The 19825-nt window shown below is 39.5% G+C and overlaps 1 protein-coding gene across 5 annotated transcripts in view; it reads left to right on the forward strand.

Moving 5' to 3' along the window:
• LOC134204300 (syntaxin-1A) overlaps window positions 1-19825 on the forward strand; it is an 85538-nt gene that overhangs the window by 61266 nt on the left and 4447 nt on the right. For 2 of the 5 annotated variants that reach the window (XR_009977829.1, XR_009977830.1), the window contains exon 7: window positions 9173-9644. The exons of 1 other annotated variant lie outside the window; for it this stretch is intronic. Coding sequence is in view for 2 of the 4 variants with exons in the window: in XM_062679123.1 (XP_062535107.1) it covers window positions 560-637 (78 nt within the window). In the remaining 2 variants the exon portion in view is untranslated. Of the gene's footprint in view, window positions 1-559; window positions 8881-9172; window positions 9645-19825 lie in introns of those variants that run through there. 2 more of the 5 variants (XM_062679123.1, XM_062679125.1) reach the window with 1 other exon arrangement.

The raw sequence follows: 19825 nt of genomic DNA on the forward strand, positions 1-19825 counted from the left end.
AACGATTTTCCTGTGGAAATTCCAACGATTTGCCCGTTGAAATTTAAACAAACTTCTCGAGTAAATTTAAATAAATTTTCCTTGAATATTTCTTTGAATTTCCTGTGGAATTTTCAACGTATGCCTGAAGAAGATAAGTTTTTGAAATTCATTATTCTGTGGCTGTTAATTTCGAACGAAACGATATTTCTTAAGCAGGAATCTCCTTTGAATGTTGACGATGTGTGAAAGCAAGCGTTCATGCATTTTTGGAATGTTCAGATATATACAATAACTATGCATTGTTGCACCATTCGTAACGTTACCCCCCTTAGTACAAACTAGGACTCTTATTACATCTTCCGATTCTTTCATTAAGCTTAATGATTTCTCTCACCTATAGAGAGTTGTCGTTTTATCTTCACTTCGATAACATTGCAACCTTTTTCCAAACTCGTTTTATGTTGATTGTCTTCCTATTTTGTTCATTATTCGTTATTTTGCTCTTATTTCGTTACATTTCCTCTGCCTCACTGCTCAACGTGCGTTTCTCTCCCTTTTCTCGTTGCACACCCTGCAGAAGAAGATCATGATCCTGATATGTCTCACCGTACTCGGTCTCATTGCGGCCTCGTACGTCAGTAGCTACTTTATGTAAAACGTCTCAGCATCAGCGGCGGCAATAACAACCAACAAGAGCAACATCAACAACAACCACTATTACTACAACTACTACTATTACGACCTGATCAAATCCGGGAGGGAAGAAATTGTTAGAGACGAAGAATCAGTCTGAAATCTGAGAATTCCAGTAGGACTACGGTACAAAACTGTAGCATAAAACAACACCATCACCACCAACATCATCAACAACAACTATCAAACAGAACAAATCTAGTATTACATCGGCGTTGCAGTGCCCCCAGTCGGGAGCAAAGCGAAAGATATCATCATAAGCAAAATAGTCATATAGATACGAAACAAAAGTAATCGCTCGGTATTAGCATTAAGCACAGTGTCTCTCAATCTCTCACTAGTGTCTCGGTAAAAGTTGGTCATAGTGAAGAAAAGTTGAAGCAAATCTCTTCAATTTATGATCCCTTAGTTAAATTGTTTGTTATTTTCACGCGTTGTTCCCACGAGTATCGAAGAGAGCCAATGCCAAGTGAAGTGCGCTGAGAATGGAACGCTCCCACACCACAGATCCGCGTAATAGCCACCTTCAACAACTGCAACCACCATTGCATTAGTATGAATACTAACACTACACCACATACGGTCGTGTGTTGCTGCCGCCCCTGCGTTCTACCAGACAATGACACTTAAGGACTCACATCTGAAGTCTGTGATGGAGAAGTTCAACTGACGGAGACGATGCACCGAACTTTACTAGAACCCAGCAAAACTCTCCTTGCATTTATTGTAAAACCACTACTAACCCGTGCACAAACCGCAGCATCACAACAACCAACAAATGAAAACGAAAAAATTGATATCCGACCGGAATCCGATCCGAAACAAGTGCACAAACCCTCACAGAGTGTCCATCTCTTGTAATGTCTGTCGTTGTCTCTGTGTACGTGTGTATATCCTTCGTATCTACTGTTGCAAGCTCACAATAGAATTATCCCGGACGGCACGCGTCGTCACCACTACCACAATCACCAATATCACTAAATAAGACAGCAGACTAATGCAACCCCCTCCGTAAACAAGAAAAAGTGTCAGTGTAGCGAATGCCCCCTTTCAACCATCACCATTACCAACAGCCAACAATACTACCGCTCTACTACTACTACCACCACCACCCCACTACCACGTACTACTAATGCTAGTACTTCCACTCCTCGTATTCGTGCAAGCCAATAGCCCGTGTAAATTTATCATGTACATATCTTAATCAATATTTATTCGAATTGTATAAGTCTTATGAAAAAAAAACACCGTCGTCAATTTTGAGTAGATTGTAATTTATTATTTTAATTTTTGTTAGTGGAATTTTAGAATCTCACGGGTTTTTATTCGAGGAAATGGACGGAAAGAAATCTAGGATTAAAATAACTATCATCGCGGGTTGTCAAGATCTGTTGTGGCTGATCATAAATGTTCGAATACATTGTGAATGGCATTGTACAATCCAGATTAATATTTGGAGAAGCTCTGGTTGTCCTAGTCAACTTTGAGATGAAGCTTCATAACTTTCTGATTGTAATCAAATTGTTATTATACTTAGTTTAGGCAAGGCAAGTTAATTGCATAAGTCTATTCTAACTATTCCGGAACTGAACGTCTAAACACCTTCATTTATTTCACTTGAACGATAAGAAACTTCACTTCCTTCCGCTGTCAAAACGTAGCATAAGGCATGCAGAAAAGATAAGTCGACTGAGGGACTTTTTTTTATTAGAGTACATCAGTCTTTCATGGTATTTATACTTTCATCGGATACTCTAGTTTGTTATGCAGAATAGCATCCGCTAGGAAATGAGTAAAAAAATTGACTGAGACAAAAAACGAGATACAATTTATGACGGGAAAGGTCAATTATCTATTGATATGCCTGCTGTTATTTGTTGTCATCTCCAAAACCCTTTTTCAAATCAAGCATACCGACTGTGCTATCAGCTCGTTTATTTCAAGGCCAGAAAATGCTAAGAGAGTGGGAGAATAGCGGCTGGCTCCTGAACAAACAAACAGAAAATGTTAAAATTAAGCGACTGACTGAGTTAATATAGAGAGCCGTGGTTTTTCTTACGAATGGGTTCAAACGAACGGCTCGTGAGCATTCGCCCATCTTTACACCAAAAGGGCTCAAGTGTACACGGAAGAAAAATAGTACTTTGAACTCACTTTTGAGTACACGGTAAAAAATATACACGTCCATGCGAACTGTTCTGCATTTGAATATGCACTACTTTGGAATCAAATCAATATCAATAACTGAGCTCGTCGCAATCAAAGACCACCACTTCCATTTGACGTGCACAATGTTTTGAATATAAAACAACAAAATAAAAAAATGGAATTACCTCAGCTCAGATTCGAATAACATACCTTTGCTTGAAAGTCCTTCGTCTTACCATGACTCCATCTCACACTTCGAAATACCTCTTGAAATAAGCAGAACAGATAAAAGAGCTGTCATCTATTTTTAGAACAACACCAATATCGCTCCACTCTTAAATCAATAGCCTTGAACCTGTGAATTCAATAGCATAGCACTTCCAATTCTAGTGGAGACATTATTGGTGCTGATCGAAGTGCTAATCATTTCAACATCCAGTGAGTAGCACTTTGATCAACAGTGTTGATGTTATGGAATTGTCTGCATTCAACACGCTTGTGAAAGGTGTGACACCACTTCAAAATCAAAGGAATATCATTTTCAATAATAGTGATTTTAAAGTTGATCATTCAATAGATGGAACAGTTGAATTGGGCGTGTTGATTTTTTACCGTGTAGTTATCCCGTGTGGACTCGTTACGTTATGTAGCGTACACACGCTAAACATATTGGACTAAACGGTGACTCCGCCACCAGAAAAATGCTAGATGCTGTTCTGTTTAACCGTGTGTGAAGTTATTCTAAAACCTTTTGACAGTTGGCTGCTTGGTTTGGAAAAATCAAAGGTTTGGAAAAAAATCAAAGCATTTTGATTTTGGTATACTTTGTCGAGGGTGGAGTCAAAGTTGGCCAAATATTTTTCAGCGTTTGTAAGGAAGTTGCATAAAACATCATAATTTTGTTGGTACTTTAGTCGCACGTGGGTAATATTGTTGTTCGAACAATTTGATTGTTCGTGCTAATGTTGATGGAACTTAGCGGATGATTAAGCAATTGCGGGGTAGAGTCAATGTTGGTCAAACTGCTTGACCGTGTGTACGCTGCATTACGTGCTACGATAACCCAAATGATAAGAAATTGCGTTTTACGAAATTTTCTGTCAGGAATTCTGAAAGAATTCTAAGAAATGCTACAGTGTTTCAGCTGCTATTTTACACACAAATTCATCTAGAAATTCCTTTTTGAAAATTATTTAAACCTTTTTCCATAAAATCCTTAAAAATCATTCTAGTAATAATTTTCATATAGGAATTTCTTCAACAATACCTCCAGCAATTAATCTGTGAATTCTTCCAAAATATCCTTCATCATTTCTTCCGGAAATTGTTCCTTGAATTCCTCCAAAAATCACTCCAGGATATGCTCTGGATATTCTTCCGAGAATCCTTCCAGGAGTTCCTCAAGAGTTTTTCCGGATTTCCCCTCAGGTGTATCCTGTAGGTAATTCTGGATAAATTCCTGGAGGAATTCTTGGACATACTTGAACGTAGACGAAATTTGGAGGAATTCCCCAAGGTTGTCCTGGTCAAATTCCTGGAGGCATGCCTGGAGAATTTTATTAAGGAACCTTTTTCATGGTGAAATTTTTGGAAGAATTTAATGGAAGAATACCTAAGAACATTCCTGGATTCAGGTGAAAATTTTGGATGAATTCCAGGAGGAACTTCTGGTGGAATTTCAGTAGGACCCACTGAAGGAATTCCTGAAGTAACTCTTAGAGTAATTCCAGCACTAACTCTTGGATGAATTCCCGGAGGAACTACTGGGAGGGTTTATAAATGAAAGACATTTCTGGATGAATTCCAGAACGAACTCCAGAAGGAATTTCTGAGGAAGTTCCAGGAGGAACTGCTGTAAGCATCCTTTCAAGAGGCTCGGAAGCCTCCTTTCAAGAGGCTCGGAAGCCTCCTTTCAAGAGGCTCGGAAGCCTCCTTTCAAGAGGCTCGGAAGCCTCCTTTCAAGAGGCTCGGAAGCCTCCTTTCAAGAGGCTCGGAAGCCTCCTTTCAAGAGTTAAGTGCGAGATTTCTCTTGTTTCGGACAGCAGAACGATGGCGCGATCGGACGAAATATTGTGTTCTGCTTTGCGCGGCCGGTAATAAAAATCAGTTCAGTGCGAGATTTCTCTTGTTTCGGACAGCAGAACGATGGCGCGATCGGACGAAATATTGTGTTCTGCTTTGCGCGGCCGGTAATAAAAATCAGTTCAGTGCGAGATTTCTCTTGTTTCGGACAGCAGAACGATGGCGCGATCGGATGAAATATTGTGTTCTGCATTGCGCGGCTGGTAATAAAAATCAGTTCAGTGCTAGATTTCTCTTGTTTCGGACAGCAGAACGATGGCACGATCGGACGAAATATTGTGTTCTGCTTTGCGCGGCCGGTAATAAAAATCAGTTAAGTGCGAGATTTCTCTTGTTTCGGACAGCAGAACGATGGCGCGATCGGACGAAATATTGTGTTCTGCATTGCGCGCCCGGTAGGCCGGTAGTTAGTTTGTACTACTTTTCGCGCCCGATTCATGGCTAGGTAAAATCACTGTGTATAAAGAATGACACGGTCGTATTGCTTATCAGAGTGAATCCAGATCCAACGATGCCTACCAATTAACTGATAATCCTTCCTGTGGTTTTTGTGGAGACGCAGAGGTAAACACTGTCTTCAAATAGCAAAAACCACCTACTAATATTCCTTCCTTCTTCCTAACTGACTACAAGGACGTGGCCGGCGCCGTTATTGATCATTTGAATTTTAGAGTCACTGAAACTTGCACACTGAGAATGCTTGAACAATCCCAGTCAATCATTCAGTTGATTCTTTGTGCAATTTCACTGATTCTGGTCAATCACGGAGTAGCAACCATAGATATGTGTAGTCAGTCAAAGCTAAGCTAAGCTAAGCTCGGAAGCCTCCTTTCAAGAGGCTCGGAAGCCTCCTTTCAAGAGGCTCGGAAGCCTCCTTTCAAGAGGCTCGGAAGCCTCCTTTCAAGAGGCTCGGAAGCCTCCTTTCAAGAGGCTCGGAAGCCTCCTTTCAAGAGGCTTGGAAGCTTTCTTCCAAAAGGCTTGGAAGCATCCTTTCATGATGCTTGGAGACCTCCTTTTAGAAGCGTCTTTTCAAGATGCAAAGGGAGCCTCCTTTTAGTGGCTCGAAAGCCGTCATTTAAGAGGCTTGAAAGTTTTCTCTACAAGAGGCTTAGAAGCCTCTTATCAAGAGGTGCGGAAACCTACTTTCAAGAGATTTGGAAACTCCTTTCAAGAGCTCGGAAGCCACTCTTTCTTTTAATAGGCTTAGAAGCTTACTTTCAGGAGGGGGTACCTCAATTAATGCAAAAATTCGAAGGGGTACCCGTCAAGAAAAAGGTTGAGAACCGTATCTAGTGGATTTTTCGGCGAATCTTCCGAAATTGCTTTTGAGAGGAATTCGCGAAGCAATTGCTAGTGCATGTGCCTGAGGAATTCTTAGTGGAGGAATTTCAGAAGGAATTCCTGAAGGTATTTTCGAAAGAATTCCAGAAGAACTCAAAGGAAGACATCCTGAAGGATTTTTCAATGGAATTTGCAATTACAAATTCCAAGTGACTGCTGCATCATTGGCACTCTATAATTTCAAAGTATTACGGACGTATGGAGGAAAGCGACATAATTATTTGGGGGAAATGACGACTTTGGCAGATTTTGTTCTTTTATTGTCAGGGGGTTTTTGTTGACTTATTGATATGCAAAGAATGGTTAGGCCAAATTTGAGCATACTTTGGAAAAAAAACCCCTGCAAAACTTGCCAAAGGCATCATTTTCCCTACTTACGAGTTTCATTCGATATTTGGTTGCAGATACATCACATTTAGTGTTTCCAATTTTTGTATGAGCGAGAGAACGACATTGAGCCAATATCTTCACCTCCGCTTAACCTTTACGCGATGCTTACTCATACGCTCAAAAAGGGTTTATTGACTAAGCGGAGGTGAAGGAATCTGCTCTAAGTATTGCTAATTTTTGTAAAGAAGGCGAAAAGTACTCACATTTAGTGCTCAGTGCGTCTCCATTCAGCCCATATCTGTAGATGAAGAGGTCCCAAAACGGCAAGGCAATACGTCCTAGTGGGACTACAATGTACTACGCGTCTCCACGCACTGTCCATACCAGAATGCTGATTCGCCAACGCGTGGGGCACTGTCTGCCAGCTAAAAGGCATTTTGCCGCATGAGTTTTATACAAACGAAATATCATAACTCTTTTGAAATGTGAATATTATCAATATGATTGAGATTTTCTACAATTTTTAGAAGGCATCAGCTAGCATATTGTTTAACTGTTCCATGAGGTAAATATACTCGTGAAAATCGTTACAGCTGAGACATTAAACCAGTCCCTTCTTCCCCTACGTCGCCAGCCATGTAGTCTGTGGAAGGTCCGCAAATCATTACGATTTAGGGTTATTAATTTTTGTATGTACCTGAGCGGTTCTCGCATGAAATGCACAGTTCGTCTAAAAAGTCAAAAAGACACTGATTTGGGATAGTGTATTTTAAGTATAGTTACCGTTTCAAAGAATAAAGATCGTACAGAGAGGAAAAATTTGTGTTTCAGTAGATAAGAAAGTTATTTTGAGCTTTCAGTGGAATGTCTTTACTTGTCTTAAGACGAGTCTGTACAATTCCATTTAATTCCACCACTTGATTGTACTTGTACCGATACGTATTTCAGTGTCCTCAGTGTCTCTTAAGTCGAGTCAAGTACGAGACACCAGAGACAGCCTTACTGTTGAGGTCGAATTTTAATGGAATTGTACAAACTCGTCTTATGACAAGTGTTTCAGTAGGTTTTAATTCATTATTTACGGGATCTTCGAAGATATTTTTCTGAAATTAGATATAGAAGATATTTTTCTGAAATTGGTTAATGAATATTTTGAAGTACAAACAATATTTATGCCCAATTTTAGCACAATTGGTTTCGAAGAAAAACATTCTAATAAAAGATTATAATTTATAAACGTCGTTTATTCTTTCAAGTAAAAAAACTGTTCTTTCCTCTGATCAGCCCAGATAGATCTTGCAACCCGTGTAAATCGTTTGATAATAGCATTTCTCATTATCTTGTATATTTAGTATCGACACTTATAGGTTTAACAACATCATATTTATTTTATGTTTTGCATCGCATTCAGTCATCTCGAATACTGTAAATCTACCGCATTTGAAAATTCATATCCAATTGACCACTTTGATTGTCCAATCGTATTAGAACTTGAACACGTATTTGTTTGTAATTACATCCAAAACAAAAAAAAAAACATCATTTCCCATCATTGTGTATAGATACGACATAAATATCAACCATCCTTGTTTAGTTATTCTCCCATTCGCCCTGTCCTTGCATAATGTAAAACTACGCTCATGTGCCCCTAAAATCCCTTATTGATAATTGATATTGTGCATAAAAGAGAATGATCGTGTAAGTAAATACAGTAAATATGAACATAACATAATGTAAGTGTTGTGCGATCGAATGAAGAATGCAAGTAAAATAGTTTTTAACAATTATTGTTATTATGGTTTTGTGGGCAAATAAGTCAAGCAAACGAACAAAACTACGCTAAATGTAGCAGCCAGAAACGGCGTGTGTTAATAAATGCAAGTTAGTTTTATGAGTTTTATTTAAAATGCAAAAGTATTCAAACTGTACTTTTATAATTTAATATTTTACTTTTAGTTTTAAAAGCCTGTTCCTGCGGAATACAACCAACTTTGATGATCAACTGATTCGGCACTCATGTATCGCATTGTTTTGAAGTTTGCCTATATTTATTGATATAATGTACCGCTAACGATTCCATAGTAGTAACGACCAAGAATTGTTGGATTGGTATGCGATCATTGGAGTTCTAATTCGAAGACGTTAAACATCAAAGTTGCAAGAGTTGTAAATTAGTAAGCGTCGTAATTCACACTCGTGTTAAATCGATCATGTTGAAGCCGAATTAAGCGAATTCGAACAACTATCGAACAAAACAAATGAAATTTAATATCAATAAATGAATAATTCAATGTTTAAAACATATTTTTATTTGTCTTTTTTCTTATTCACAAGCAGTGTAACAGAAGAACACTTTTCTGTTGTGTGCAAGTTTCGGTTCTGAAGGTTTTTTTTCTTTCAAATACGACAGTCTAATAAGCTCCACGCTGCCGTAATGATTTTTTTTTCGTTCACTTTTTCTCGATAGATGCCAACTAATTACGATTTGGGACTTTTTCTTCTCTTTTTTTCATCTCTTGTTCTTCCACTGTCGCATTCCGAAAACTATTTCCAAAATCCAACCCTGCGAACATACTTTCGGCACACGTGAGAGCAGAAGAAGATCATTATCCTGATATGTGTGAGCATCCTTCTGATAGTGGTTGCGTCAACAATTGCCGGATATTTCGGTTTTTAAATCAATAAGCAAAGCATCGATCGTATCGTAATCCAAAAGCAGAAAAAAAGACAAAAAGAAAAACGAATGTTGAAACGTAATGATTTTTCGAGATACACACGCCCACAGCCAATTCAAACCTAGCGATATCAACAGTTGCCAACGACAGTGATGATGGTGAGAAGGCAATTAGCCTACAGGAGAAGCTATCGTGCGAATTCCAAACGTTTTTTCTTCGGTTTCCCTGACGCATCCACATTTCGAAGAGTCAGATTTGTCCATTGTCGAAGCTTCAGCGGTTATCATCGATGTCTGGAGAACACTAATGAAGGCAGCAGCAACATCAATACGTTGTCTGCATCATCGCTTTGCTCAGAAAAGCGGGGAACGTGATATATTTACCATGCAATTCGTAAGTATTATTACTGATAATAGAACTTTTGATTGTAGGTCCTTGGAAAATATCTCAAATACATAAATATATCTGGAGAATACTAAATTTATTTAAACAGATACTACAAAGTACTATGACGAATGCAGCATATTCTTCGCACTTAGGGTCTTGTTCTGAGCACTTTGTATTTGTCATAGAAAATCAAACACATAATATATGGCAGTTCATGAAAGCCCAAATGTAGTGTTTTTTTCATACTATGTAAGTGTTCAGGGTAATACACAGGATTCTGTTTTTACACTATTTACATTTTCTCAGTTTTGTGCTCATCTATAATCACGGTGTCTTTGTCCGATGAGGCTTATTTTCAAAAAATCAGTATCTCCAAAACACCCACTACCAAGTGGGTGTTTCAGAGATACTGATGTTTGAAAAATAATATTTCCCCATAGAGACACCGTGTAATGTTTACCGTACATTAATTACCATCCGATTTCTCTTATAATTATTTAGGATTTTTAGGAACAAGTTGCATATATTTTGGTGGTAAATTGACGCTAGGCAATCAAAAATACGACCGGAAAAAAATCGTGTAAAAACAGATTTCTGTGTAATTCCAATATTTCGTAAAAACTGTTGCAAAAAATGCGCAGAATTTGGAGCGGTCACGGCGTGTGAGTATCAGCTTTAAAAGCAACTCTGTTATGCTCTTCCTTCATAATGAGATAAAATAAAGTAATTTTCGTGCCAAAGCGTAATCTGTTTTGAAGCTTTCATAAGGATTGTAGGTAGGCATGGTTTCTTTGTCAGATAGAATGCATACAGTAGACGATATCGCAAGACGATTTCACAAGCAAACTTGAAGGAGGCGCTTGGCCTTCCATGCCATGCATTGTTCGATTGCTATTATAGAATACAACATGTTGCACACATATGCAACTGATATCTAATTACCATAAACATCTTTCAAACTAAAATCTACAGGATATTTTGAATTGAAAAAAAAAAAAAAAAAAAAAAAACTATGTTTTTAACAGACGTTGAATTTCGTGTCTAGAATCCTCTAACACACACATGAGCCCTTATTATCATAGGGATATAACTGCATTGATCGATTTGTTTTAGATGATGTTTTTTCTTTTATTAAAGCGAATTGCGGAAGTTTGCCATAGATTTAATGGTTCGATGTGACAAATGATGGTTTAATCTTGCACCAGAAGCAACAAGCACGATTATACTGTCTATGATCGCATATCAGTCCCATATGAATTTTCGTCGTTTTCCAGTTCAAACTGTTAAATAGAAATGCTATTTAACTATCGAAAAAACCAAATGCAATTCTACGGTTGTTTGTTTTTTCGTAAATTACATAAATAATATAATTGTTACACACTTAAGTTTTTTCACCGATCTCGGCTGTGCAATACTCGGTTTAATTTAGTTTTCTGAAATATCGGTGGCTCTCTTGATTGCCGCAATAAATAGATTACTTTTTCAGCTGATATATCAGCAGAAAGTCTCGAATCGAGTACTCGGCTGTGCGGATCTCGACAAAAGAATGAAAAAAAGCCGAACTGAACCAGCAGCTTAGTCTTGCTGGTATGACATGACCGCTGTACGGATCTGCCACATCGATTTTCGGAATGCCGCTTCAGATCCTACTTATGAGTTGCTTCGTGTCTTTGGTCTTACAATCATCTTTCAACGGAGCTAAGTCGACCAAAAAATGCAATACAGTTTTCGAAACATTCTCAGGTTTAAAATGTTCGACCGTGTTTGGTTTTTGCTCGCTTGAAAAAGTTACAATGTGTGCCGAAACACTTCCGTTTTCGACAGCATGCTGTAAGCAATGTTGGAGTTTTAGTGTGTGTGCGAAAATGCTAAGGATTCATTCCCATAAAGTCATATTTCTGTGAAAGGATTATTATTCTGATAAAAAAGTAGTAAAGTTATTCCATTTTTTTTTGTTGCCACCCGTTACATAAATAGTAATTTGACAAAATAGTTGTTTTGAAGATAGGACGTTTTTGGTCGCCGTTTGGTCTTTCTGCCAAATGACAATTATTACCAAATTGCATTTTTTGGTCAAATGATCTATTCGGTCAACCGACTTTTTCGGCCGAACGGTATTTTCAGTCAAATGACCTTTAAGGGCAAACAACTGTTTCAGTCAAATTACCAGTTCGGCTGAATGCTCCTTCCGACCTAACTACATTTTCGGCCAAACCATTTTCGACCTAATGATAGTTTCAGATATACGTTCAATTTGGCTCGGCTAAGTGGAATTTGGCTAGATGAATTTTGGCGTATTAAAGGCCAGCATGGACTTAAAATAAAAGAGAGGTTACGGTATTTTGTTCAATGGTCATTTTACAAAAAGGCCATTACGCCAAACGAGTGGCCATTTTTGACCATATTATCCGTTCAGTAGACATTTGACCGTATGCCAAATGACATTTTCGGTCAAATGGCCAAACGGCATTTCGGCCTAATGACTTCTACGGCCAAACGACCTGTTAGGCTGAACGGGTTTTTCGGTCAAATTAATAGTTCGGCCGTATGTCGCTTTCGGGCAATGGAATTTCCCAAGAACTTCTTATGGAAAATACAAGTCCGTAGAAAAATATATTTTTGTGTTTAAAACACTTTGAGAAATATTTTAGACTGAGTAACCCCTTTTACTGAAAATGCAACATTTCAGTACATTTCAATCCAAAACGTCAGCCCCATCCAGCATTTTACGTGCGGTAATGGCCGCCACAATTCTACTCATTTTCTGGTAGGGTGCAATCGATTTGACGTTTGGCTTGTGTCGTTTGACATCGTAGCGATCATCATCATCATGAATTAATCATCATGATGATGGAAACTTATCGTTTTGGTGTCAGACGACACAACCCAAACTTCAAACTGTTTCTACCCTACCAAAAACTGAGCTTGATTGTGGAGGCCATTAGCGTTCGTAAAATGCTGGATATACTAACTGTCAAAAGTTGGAATGAAGTACTCCGCAGTGCCTTGGTACACAAAAGACTTTCCGAAAATCTTAGTGTCGATTAGTCAGTACTGGAATTTCTCAATTTCAATAAGAGATGTCACGCAATGTATACATATCTGCCCCTCTGTCTCATGACGATCATGACCTGCTCCTGGTTCTGCGACTAGTTGCTGCATAAATTCTAATACCTCTACCTATCCTGCTGCCTTAGGCAGGATAGGTAGAAATGTTTGTGATTAGATTGTCGAAACAGCTAAGTATTTGAACGTGAAGGATCCGCAAAACAACATAATCAACAATCTGTTATCAAATGGCTACAGCCTATTAATGCGTTAATTTAAATTCGTTCGAACTGTAAAGTAAAACGTCAATGGAGCAGCCCAATCGGGTTGTACGCAAAGGTGACGTAGCTATACGAAATAGATGGTATTTTTCATCACAGTTTCCGATACAGAATCCGATAATGAAAGAATACGAACTGATTTTACGGCAACGACTCTTAGCGCGAAACAACGGACACGAATAGGAACATGGAACGTTTAAACCCTACACGCTAAAAATAAACTACTCAAAATTGAGTCGAATCCGACTCATTTTCATTAAAAACGGGACAACTCAAAATTTGAGTAAAAGATACTACTTCAATAAAATGATGATTGCACTTAACTAGGAGTCTGTTTGTCGTAAAATGCACTTAGATAGATAGATAAACTTGATTCGCATCTGTCGTATTAAAAATTGATGGAAGGCCAAGCTTAACTTCCGCGAAATCATCATTTTATTGAAGTAGTATCTTTTACTCAAATTTTGAGTTGTCCCGTTTTTAACGAAAATGACTACTCAGATCTACTCAATTTTGAGTAGTTCATTTTTAGCGTGTAGCCCAGCAAGGGCTCCTCATCGGTGAAATACGACTGCGTATTGCACGGATTCGTCGGCAGGAGGAGAGAGTTGGACGACGATTCAACACACGCCGACTGGAAGATGCCACGGTGAACCGGTCCTTCGTTGAAGAACTGGAGACGCGTGCTGTAGATATTCCGGAAGGTGGCAGCGTGGAAGACCAATTGACCGCCATCAAGAATGCCTTCATCGCCACCAGCGAGAACAATCTGGGCGAACTGCGCACCCAGAGAAAACAATGGATCACCGATGAGACCTGGAGGAAGATAGAGGAGCGAAGAAAAGCCAAAGCCGCTATATATCAATCAAAAACCTGAGGAGCTAAAGCCATAGACCGCCAACGATACTCGGCTCTTGAGAAGAAAGTAAAACGCTCATGTCGACGGGACAAGTGAGAGTGGGGAGACTCTCTGGCCGACGAAGGAGAGCCGCGGCAACCGAGGACATTCGCCTGCTCTACGATATCTCACGACGCTTAAGCGGGGCGAAGATGAATGCAACGATGCTTGTGAAAGACGCGAATGATCAGTTATTGACCGACCCAACTGACCAGCTGAAACGCTGGTTCGAGCACTTCGAACAACTTTTTCAAGTGCCAGACAGGCCACCACCACCGCGGCATGATCTGCCTAGGATCCGACGTATAACACGCGTCAATACCGAAGCTCCATCACTGCTAGGGGGTCGTACACATATTACGTAAGCACTTATGGGGGGAGGGGGGGTCGGTCAATATCTTACGCTCCATATAAATAAAAAATCATTTGTTTGAAAAAAATCTTACATGAGGGGAGGGGCGGGGTCGAAAAACCCAGAAAAATTGCTTACGTAATAAGTGTACGACCCCTAGAGATTCAAACAGCCAGGGTTGGTCATTTCTCACACTTCGTCTTGAAATGTGTAGAGATTTTACAAATAAAGAGAAGTGTATTGATTCACACTTGAGAGCGTTCACACGTAGGGGAGAATGGTCCAAAATGCACCCCTGGGGCAAAATGGCCTCACTCATAAAATCACTCATATTATCTGTTGTAGTACATTTATGAACGAATATCACCATTACAATTCATAATAAGTTATCCATTATTGAGCTCCATTAGAAAAAATTAGCAAAATCCCTTCATATTCACTCAAATTTAACGATTTGCTATTTTTTCACCTCACCCGTAAGATTGTAGTTCAATTCATTAAGAAAAAACAAACAACCATGCGTTCACCATCATTTTACATGCAATTGAGTCATTTTAGACCACCATTCGGGCGTTTTGCTCCACGCCTATTTTTAAAACATTTTTTAAATGCGTTAGAAAGTCATGAAAACCTTATTTTTTTGAATAGGAGATCATTGTGGAATGTAGCTGGGTTTGTAAATTTTGCACCTCTACGTTGAAATGGTTTGATATTTTTGTTTATATGGGCGAAAACATCGAAAAAGCTTAAGGGGTGCATTTTGGACCGTTCTCCCCTACGTGTGATTGAAGCCAAGAGAAACATGATCGATAAAGAGTGAGAATATTTTCGGTCGCGTGTGTTTTGATATTGTGTACAAAATGGTCTATGTTTAGGCGCTCACAACAGCGTATTTACATGGAAGATTTAGAATATGTAATGTATGCATTTTGGTAAACAGCAAATTACCATTTTCCTGTACTCTTTACACTTGTGGACTTGTGCGACGAAGAGTGAATACTACGCACGCTCCTTCATACAAAGATAAAGTGTATTTCTGCACAATACACTCGGATAACAGATCGAGAAAAGAGAAGTTTTTACACCTTCTCTTGATTACTTCTCAGAGCGAATCAACCCTGCAAACAGCCATCCAAAGCATGAAATCGAATAAAGCCCCAGGGGTCGATCGCATATCAGCCGAGATGCTCAAAGCTGACCCTATGATATCCGCTCAACTACTGCATCGTTTATTTCGTAATATCTGGGACACCGCAACTTTCCCGGTCGACTGGATGCAAGGTATCTTAGTAAAGGTGCCCAAGAAGGGTGACCTGACTGTATGCGATAATTGGCGAGGCATTATGTTGCTGTGTACCGTTCTCAAAGTTCTATGCAAAGTTATCCTAGCCCGGATTCAGGAGAAGATCGATGCGACTCTCCGGCGGCAGCAGGCCGGATTCCGTGCCGGAAGATCCTGTGTGGACCATATTGTCACGCTCCGCATCATTCTGGAGCAGGTCAACGAATTCCAAGAGTCCCTTTACTTGGTATTCATTGACTACGAAAAAGCATTCGACCGTCTCAATCACGAGAATATGTGGGGCGCCCTGAGACGCAAGGGAGTTCCTGAGAAAATCATCGGCCTCATCGAGGCACAGTACGAGGCCTTCTCGTGTAGAGTGCTGCACAATGGGGTCTTGTCCGACCCTATCCGGGTCGTAGCTGGTGTGAGGCAAGGATGTATTCTATCACCGTTACTGTTCCTCATCGTAATCGACGAGATTCTGGTAGATGCGATTGACCGTGAACCAAACCGCGGGCTGTTATGGCAGCCTATAACCATGGAGCATCTAAACGACTTCGAATTGGCTGATGACGTTGCCCTCCTCGCTAAACGGCGCTCTGACATGCAGAGTAAGCTCAACGACCTTGCCGAGCGCTCCTCTTCGGCAGGTTTAGTCATCAACGTCAACAAAACCAAATCGTTGGCTGTAGACACGGTGACCCCTTTCAGTTTCACAGTAGCCTGGCAACTAGTGGAGAATGTTGAAAGCTTCCAATATCTTGGTAGCCAAATGGTGTTAGACGGCGTTACCAAGATCGACATAGGCGCACGGATCAAGAAAGCAAGGGCTGCCTTTGCGAGTTTAAGAAATATCTGGAATTACAGGCAGATAAATGAACGCGCCGAATTACGAATTATCAACTCTAACGTGAAATCTGTCACAACTTGACTCCACTTTCGAGTCGAGTCAAGTACGAGACACTGAAGATGGCCTTACTGTTGAGGTCGAAATACGTATCTGTCAAGATACAATTAAGTGGTGGAATTCAATGGGATTGTACAAACTCGTCTTATGACAAGTGAAGACATTCCACTAAAAATCTCAAAATAATTTTCTTAAGTGAAATCTGGGCTGTCATATGCTAGCGAAACATGGTGTGTATCAGTGGAGAACACTCAACGGCTGCAGATGTTCGTCAACAGATGTCTGCGGTATATAATTCGGGCCTGGTGGCCTCACAACTGGATCTCAAACAACGAGCTCCATCGTCGTTGTCACCAGAGGCCGATAGCAACAGAAATTCGGGATCGGAAGTGGGGCTGGGTCGGCCACACTCTATGTAGGGGCGGGAACGATATCTGTAAACAAGCATTAAACTGGAACCCAGCGGGACATCGCAGCAGAGGCAGACCCGGAGGATCATGGTGGCGAAGCCTCAATAGAGAAATAAAAGAAGTCGACCGAAATCTAACCTAGCAACAGGTTAAAGCGATAGCTCAGGATGCAGATTTTTCAAACCGGCCTTTAGCACCACCGCACAGAAGGACCAATCTTCAAAAAGACGGTAAAAAACCATTTTTTCAAAGTGATCCAAATTACAAACTTGGATCACGAATTGATTGTAGAATACTTGACGATGATGTAAACACAGTTTTGAGTCATTTGAATCAGATGGATCTTACGTTTACAGTCAATACAAGTTGAGCATGTTGTCGATTTTCAATTCTGCTGAATCTTGTAACATTTATTTTACTGCTTCAATATGCTGACAACAACGTATACATCACCCAAACCTATTACATTCGGCACCATTACAAAGTGTAGCCCTAAAGCTAATAAAGCCACACATTTACGTTCGTAATTTTTTTTCGATTGCGCAGAAAATACTCGATCCTTATTATGTATAAAATTATTATTGTATTGTTTATTTACAATATTCATTGTAAAATTCAAAAAGGTACCATCAATGAAATTCACACTGTAGCTTAATTTTTTCTCAAGAACCCGATCCTGCAAAAATTAGGTTCCGCCACCCTCCGCCCGCTTAGTTATTTCGGTTTTACTGACGGTGGTCCTTTCGGCCTTGATAGTGCAGTACAGCAACGCACAATATGTTTCACCTCTCTTTCTCCTTCGTGCCCCAATGCACTGGTGCGACATCTGCTGAGAATTGTCTAGCATTATTTGTTCTTGTCTCAAACGTACTTTTGTTAAGGAAATCACTCGTGATCATGAGTTCTTACTTCTGCGCTCTGAGGCTCTGATTTTTTTTAAATAATGATAGGAAAAGTAGGACTACTATCAAGTCATGTCTAGATGCAATGGATAATTTTAGGAGAGGATTTTGTTTTATTCCTTACCTCTAATTTTCCAAACTCATTCTGTGAAAAAAACATAAATTTTTCACATGAACCGTAATATCAAGTCACGATTTACGCCTTTACGGCTTTACGTTGATTAGCAACGAAACAAAACCCATTCCATATGTTTACAATTTTCAATAATAGAATACATTTTTAGCATTGCAGTGAGTCGATTGAAATCGGTAATTAAATCTAGCAGTTAATATCTGTGGAACTGCTCAGAGAATGCTACACAGGCGTCGTCAGACATTGCTAATTGATGGCGCACCACTTGGTGCAAGCACGTTGTCTTTAAGAACTATAGCGTGCTTGCGACGACTGGTGCCCTACCTCTGACTTACTAGTCAGTGAGCCCCACTTTGGAATATAATGCGGATAAGATGAACCATGTATTCAATGAAATATCCTAATTTGCGGCCTGCTAGGCCATTTTACTCGCTTTTAACATTTTGGACCTTCTTTTTTGAAATTGGTCCCCATAAGTAAGTAGAGTAAGTGTCATCACAGTTTGTGTCTCTTTATTAACATTGATATTTCACTCTTACGAAAATCTCAGTATAAACTTTTTTCTTGCTCATCATTGATGGGTGGCCCTGATAAGAGCCGTTGGTTTTAGTTTTCGATGGGGATCTGGTGGATAGGTGGAAGACATCGGAATCCCAGAAAACATCATCCTCCAAAAAATGTAATAAAAAGAAAAAAACAAGCAGGCCCGTTTTGTTTCCGCCCGCGGTGGAGGGATACGTGTATCGTTCTCTATGGGGCCGATGAAAAAGGCAAAGGAAGTTCAAGAATTGATTACAAACAGTCCTTTTCAGTTAAGAAAATTATTTTGAGCTTTTTAGTGGAATGTCTTCACTTGTCATAAGACGAGTTAATACAATCCCATTGAATTCCATCACTTAATTGTATCTTGACATTTCGACCTCAACAGTAAGGCCGTCTTCAGTGTCTCGTACTTGACTCGACTTGAAGAAAATGATCGCAGCTTACACTATTTATAAGAGTGGTTAAAAAAATCGATTTTGCTCCACAGTGCTCATCTGATTCTTTACCATGTTCTGAGTGTCCTCTGAAAATTTGAGCTCATTTGGATTAAAACTGATTTAGCACAAGCCGTTTCAAGTTTGCATGCAAATTAGTATGGGGAAATTTATTTTTTCATTATACTGTTAATGACGCTTCCCCATCAAGCGCATGTTAAGAGAAAACCTACATAGCTAAAAGGGATACTCAACAGCTTTCACCCAACGAAAACCGCATGTTGATTAATCGTCCCAATAATTAGTAATCGATTTTAAGACAGGTTGCGAATCTTTAGTCATGATCGTTAAACTTCTTCGAGGGCATCACTGAAATGTGCAGTGCAACATAGTAGCCTGAATTTGTGTGTGCTATCTTTCGCGCCACGAGCAGCAATGTTGCCTGTTGATGAGTTATGCAATTAGCTCCAGAAAACCACGGTATAGATTAAATTCGATTACTAATTATTGGAACGATTAATTGAGATGCGGTTTCCACTGAGTGAAAGCTGTTGAGTATTCCTTTTGGCTATGTAGGTTTTCTTTTAACATGCGCTTGATGGGGAAGCGTCATTAACAGTATAATGAAAAAATAAATTTCCCCGTGCTAATTTGCATGCAAACTTGAAAGGGCTTGTGCTAAATCAGTTTTAATCCAAATGAGCTCAAATTTTCAGAGGACACTCAGAACATGGTAAAGAATCAGATGAGCACTGTGGAGCAAAATCGATTTTTTGAACCACCCTACTATTTATACTATGCGTAGGTATAATAATTTATCTAGGTACTTATCTAGTTACATTTACTACGGTGCTTACTTCTACTCGTTACCGTAGTAAATGTAACTAGATAAGTACCTAGATAAATTATTATACCTACGCATAGTATAAATAGTGTAAGCTGCGATCATTTTCTTCAAGTCGAGTCAAGTACGAGACACTGAAGACGGCCTTAC

This window comes from Armigeres subalbatus, unplaced genomic scaffold (genome assembly GCF_024139115.2).
Source record: "Armigeres subalbatus isolate Guangzhou_Male unplaced genomic scaffold, GZ_Asu_2 Contig515, whole genome shotgun sequence".
NCBI lineage: Eukaryota > Metazoa > Arthropoda > Insecta > Diptera > Culicidae > Armigeres > Armigeres subalbatus.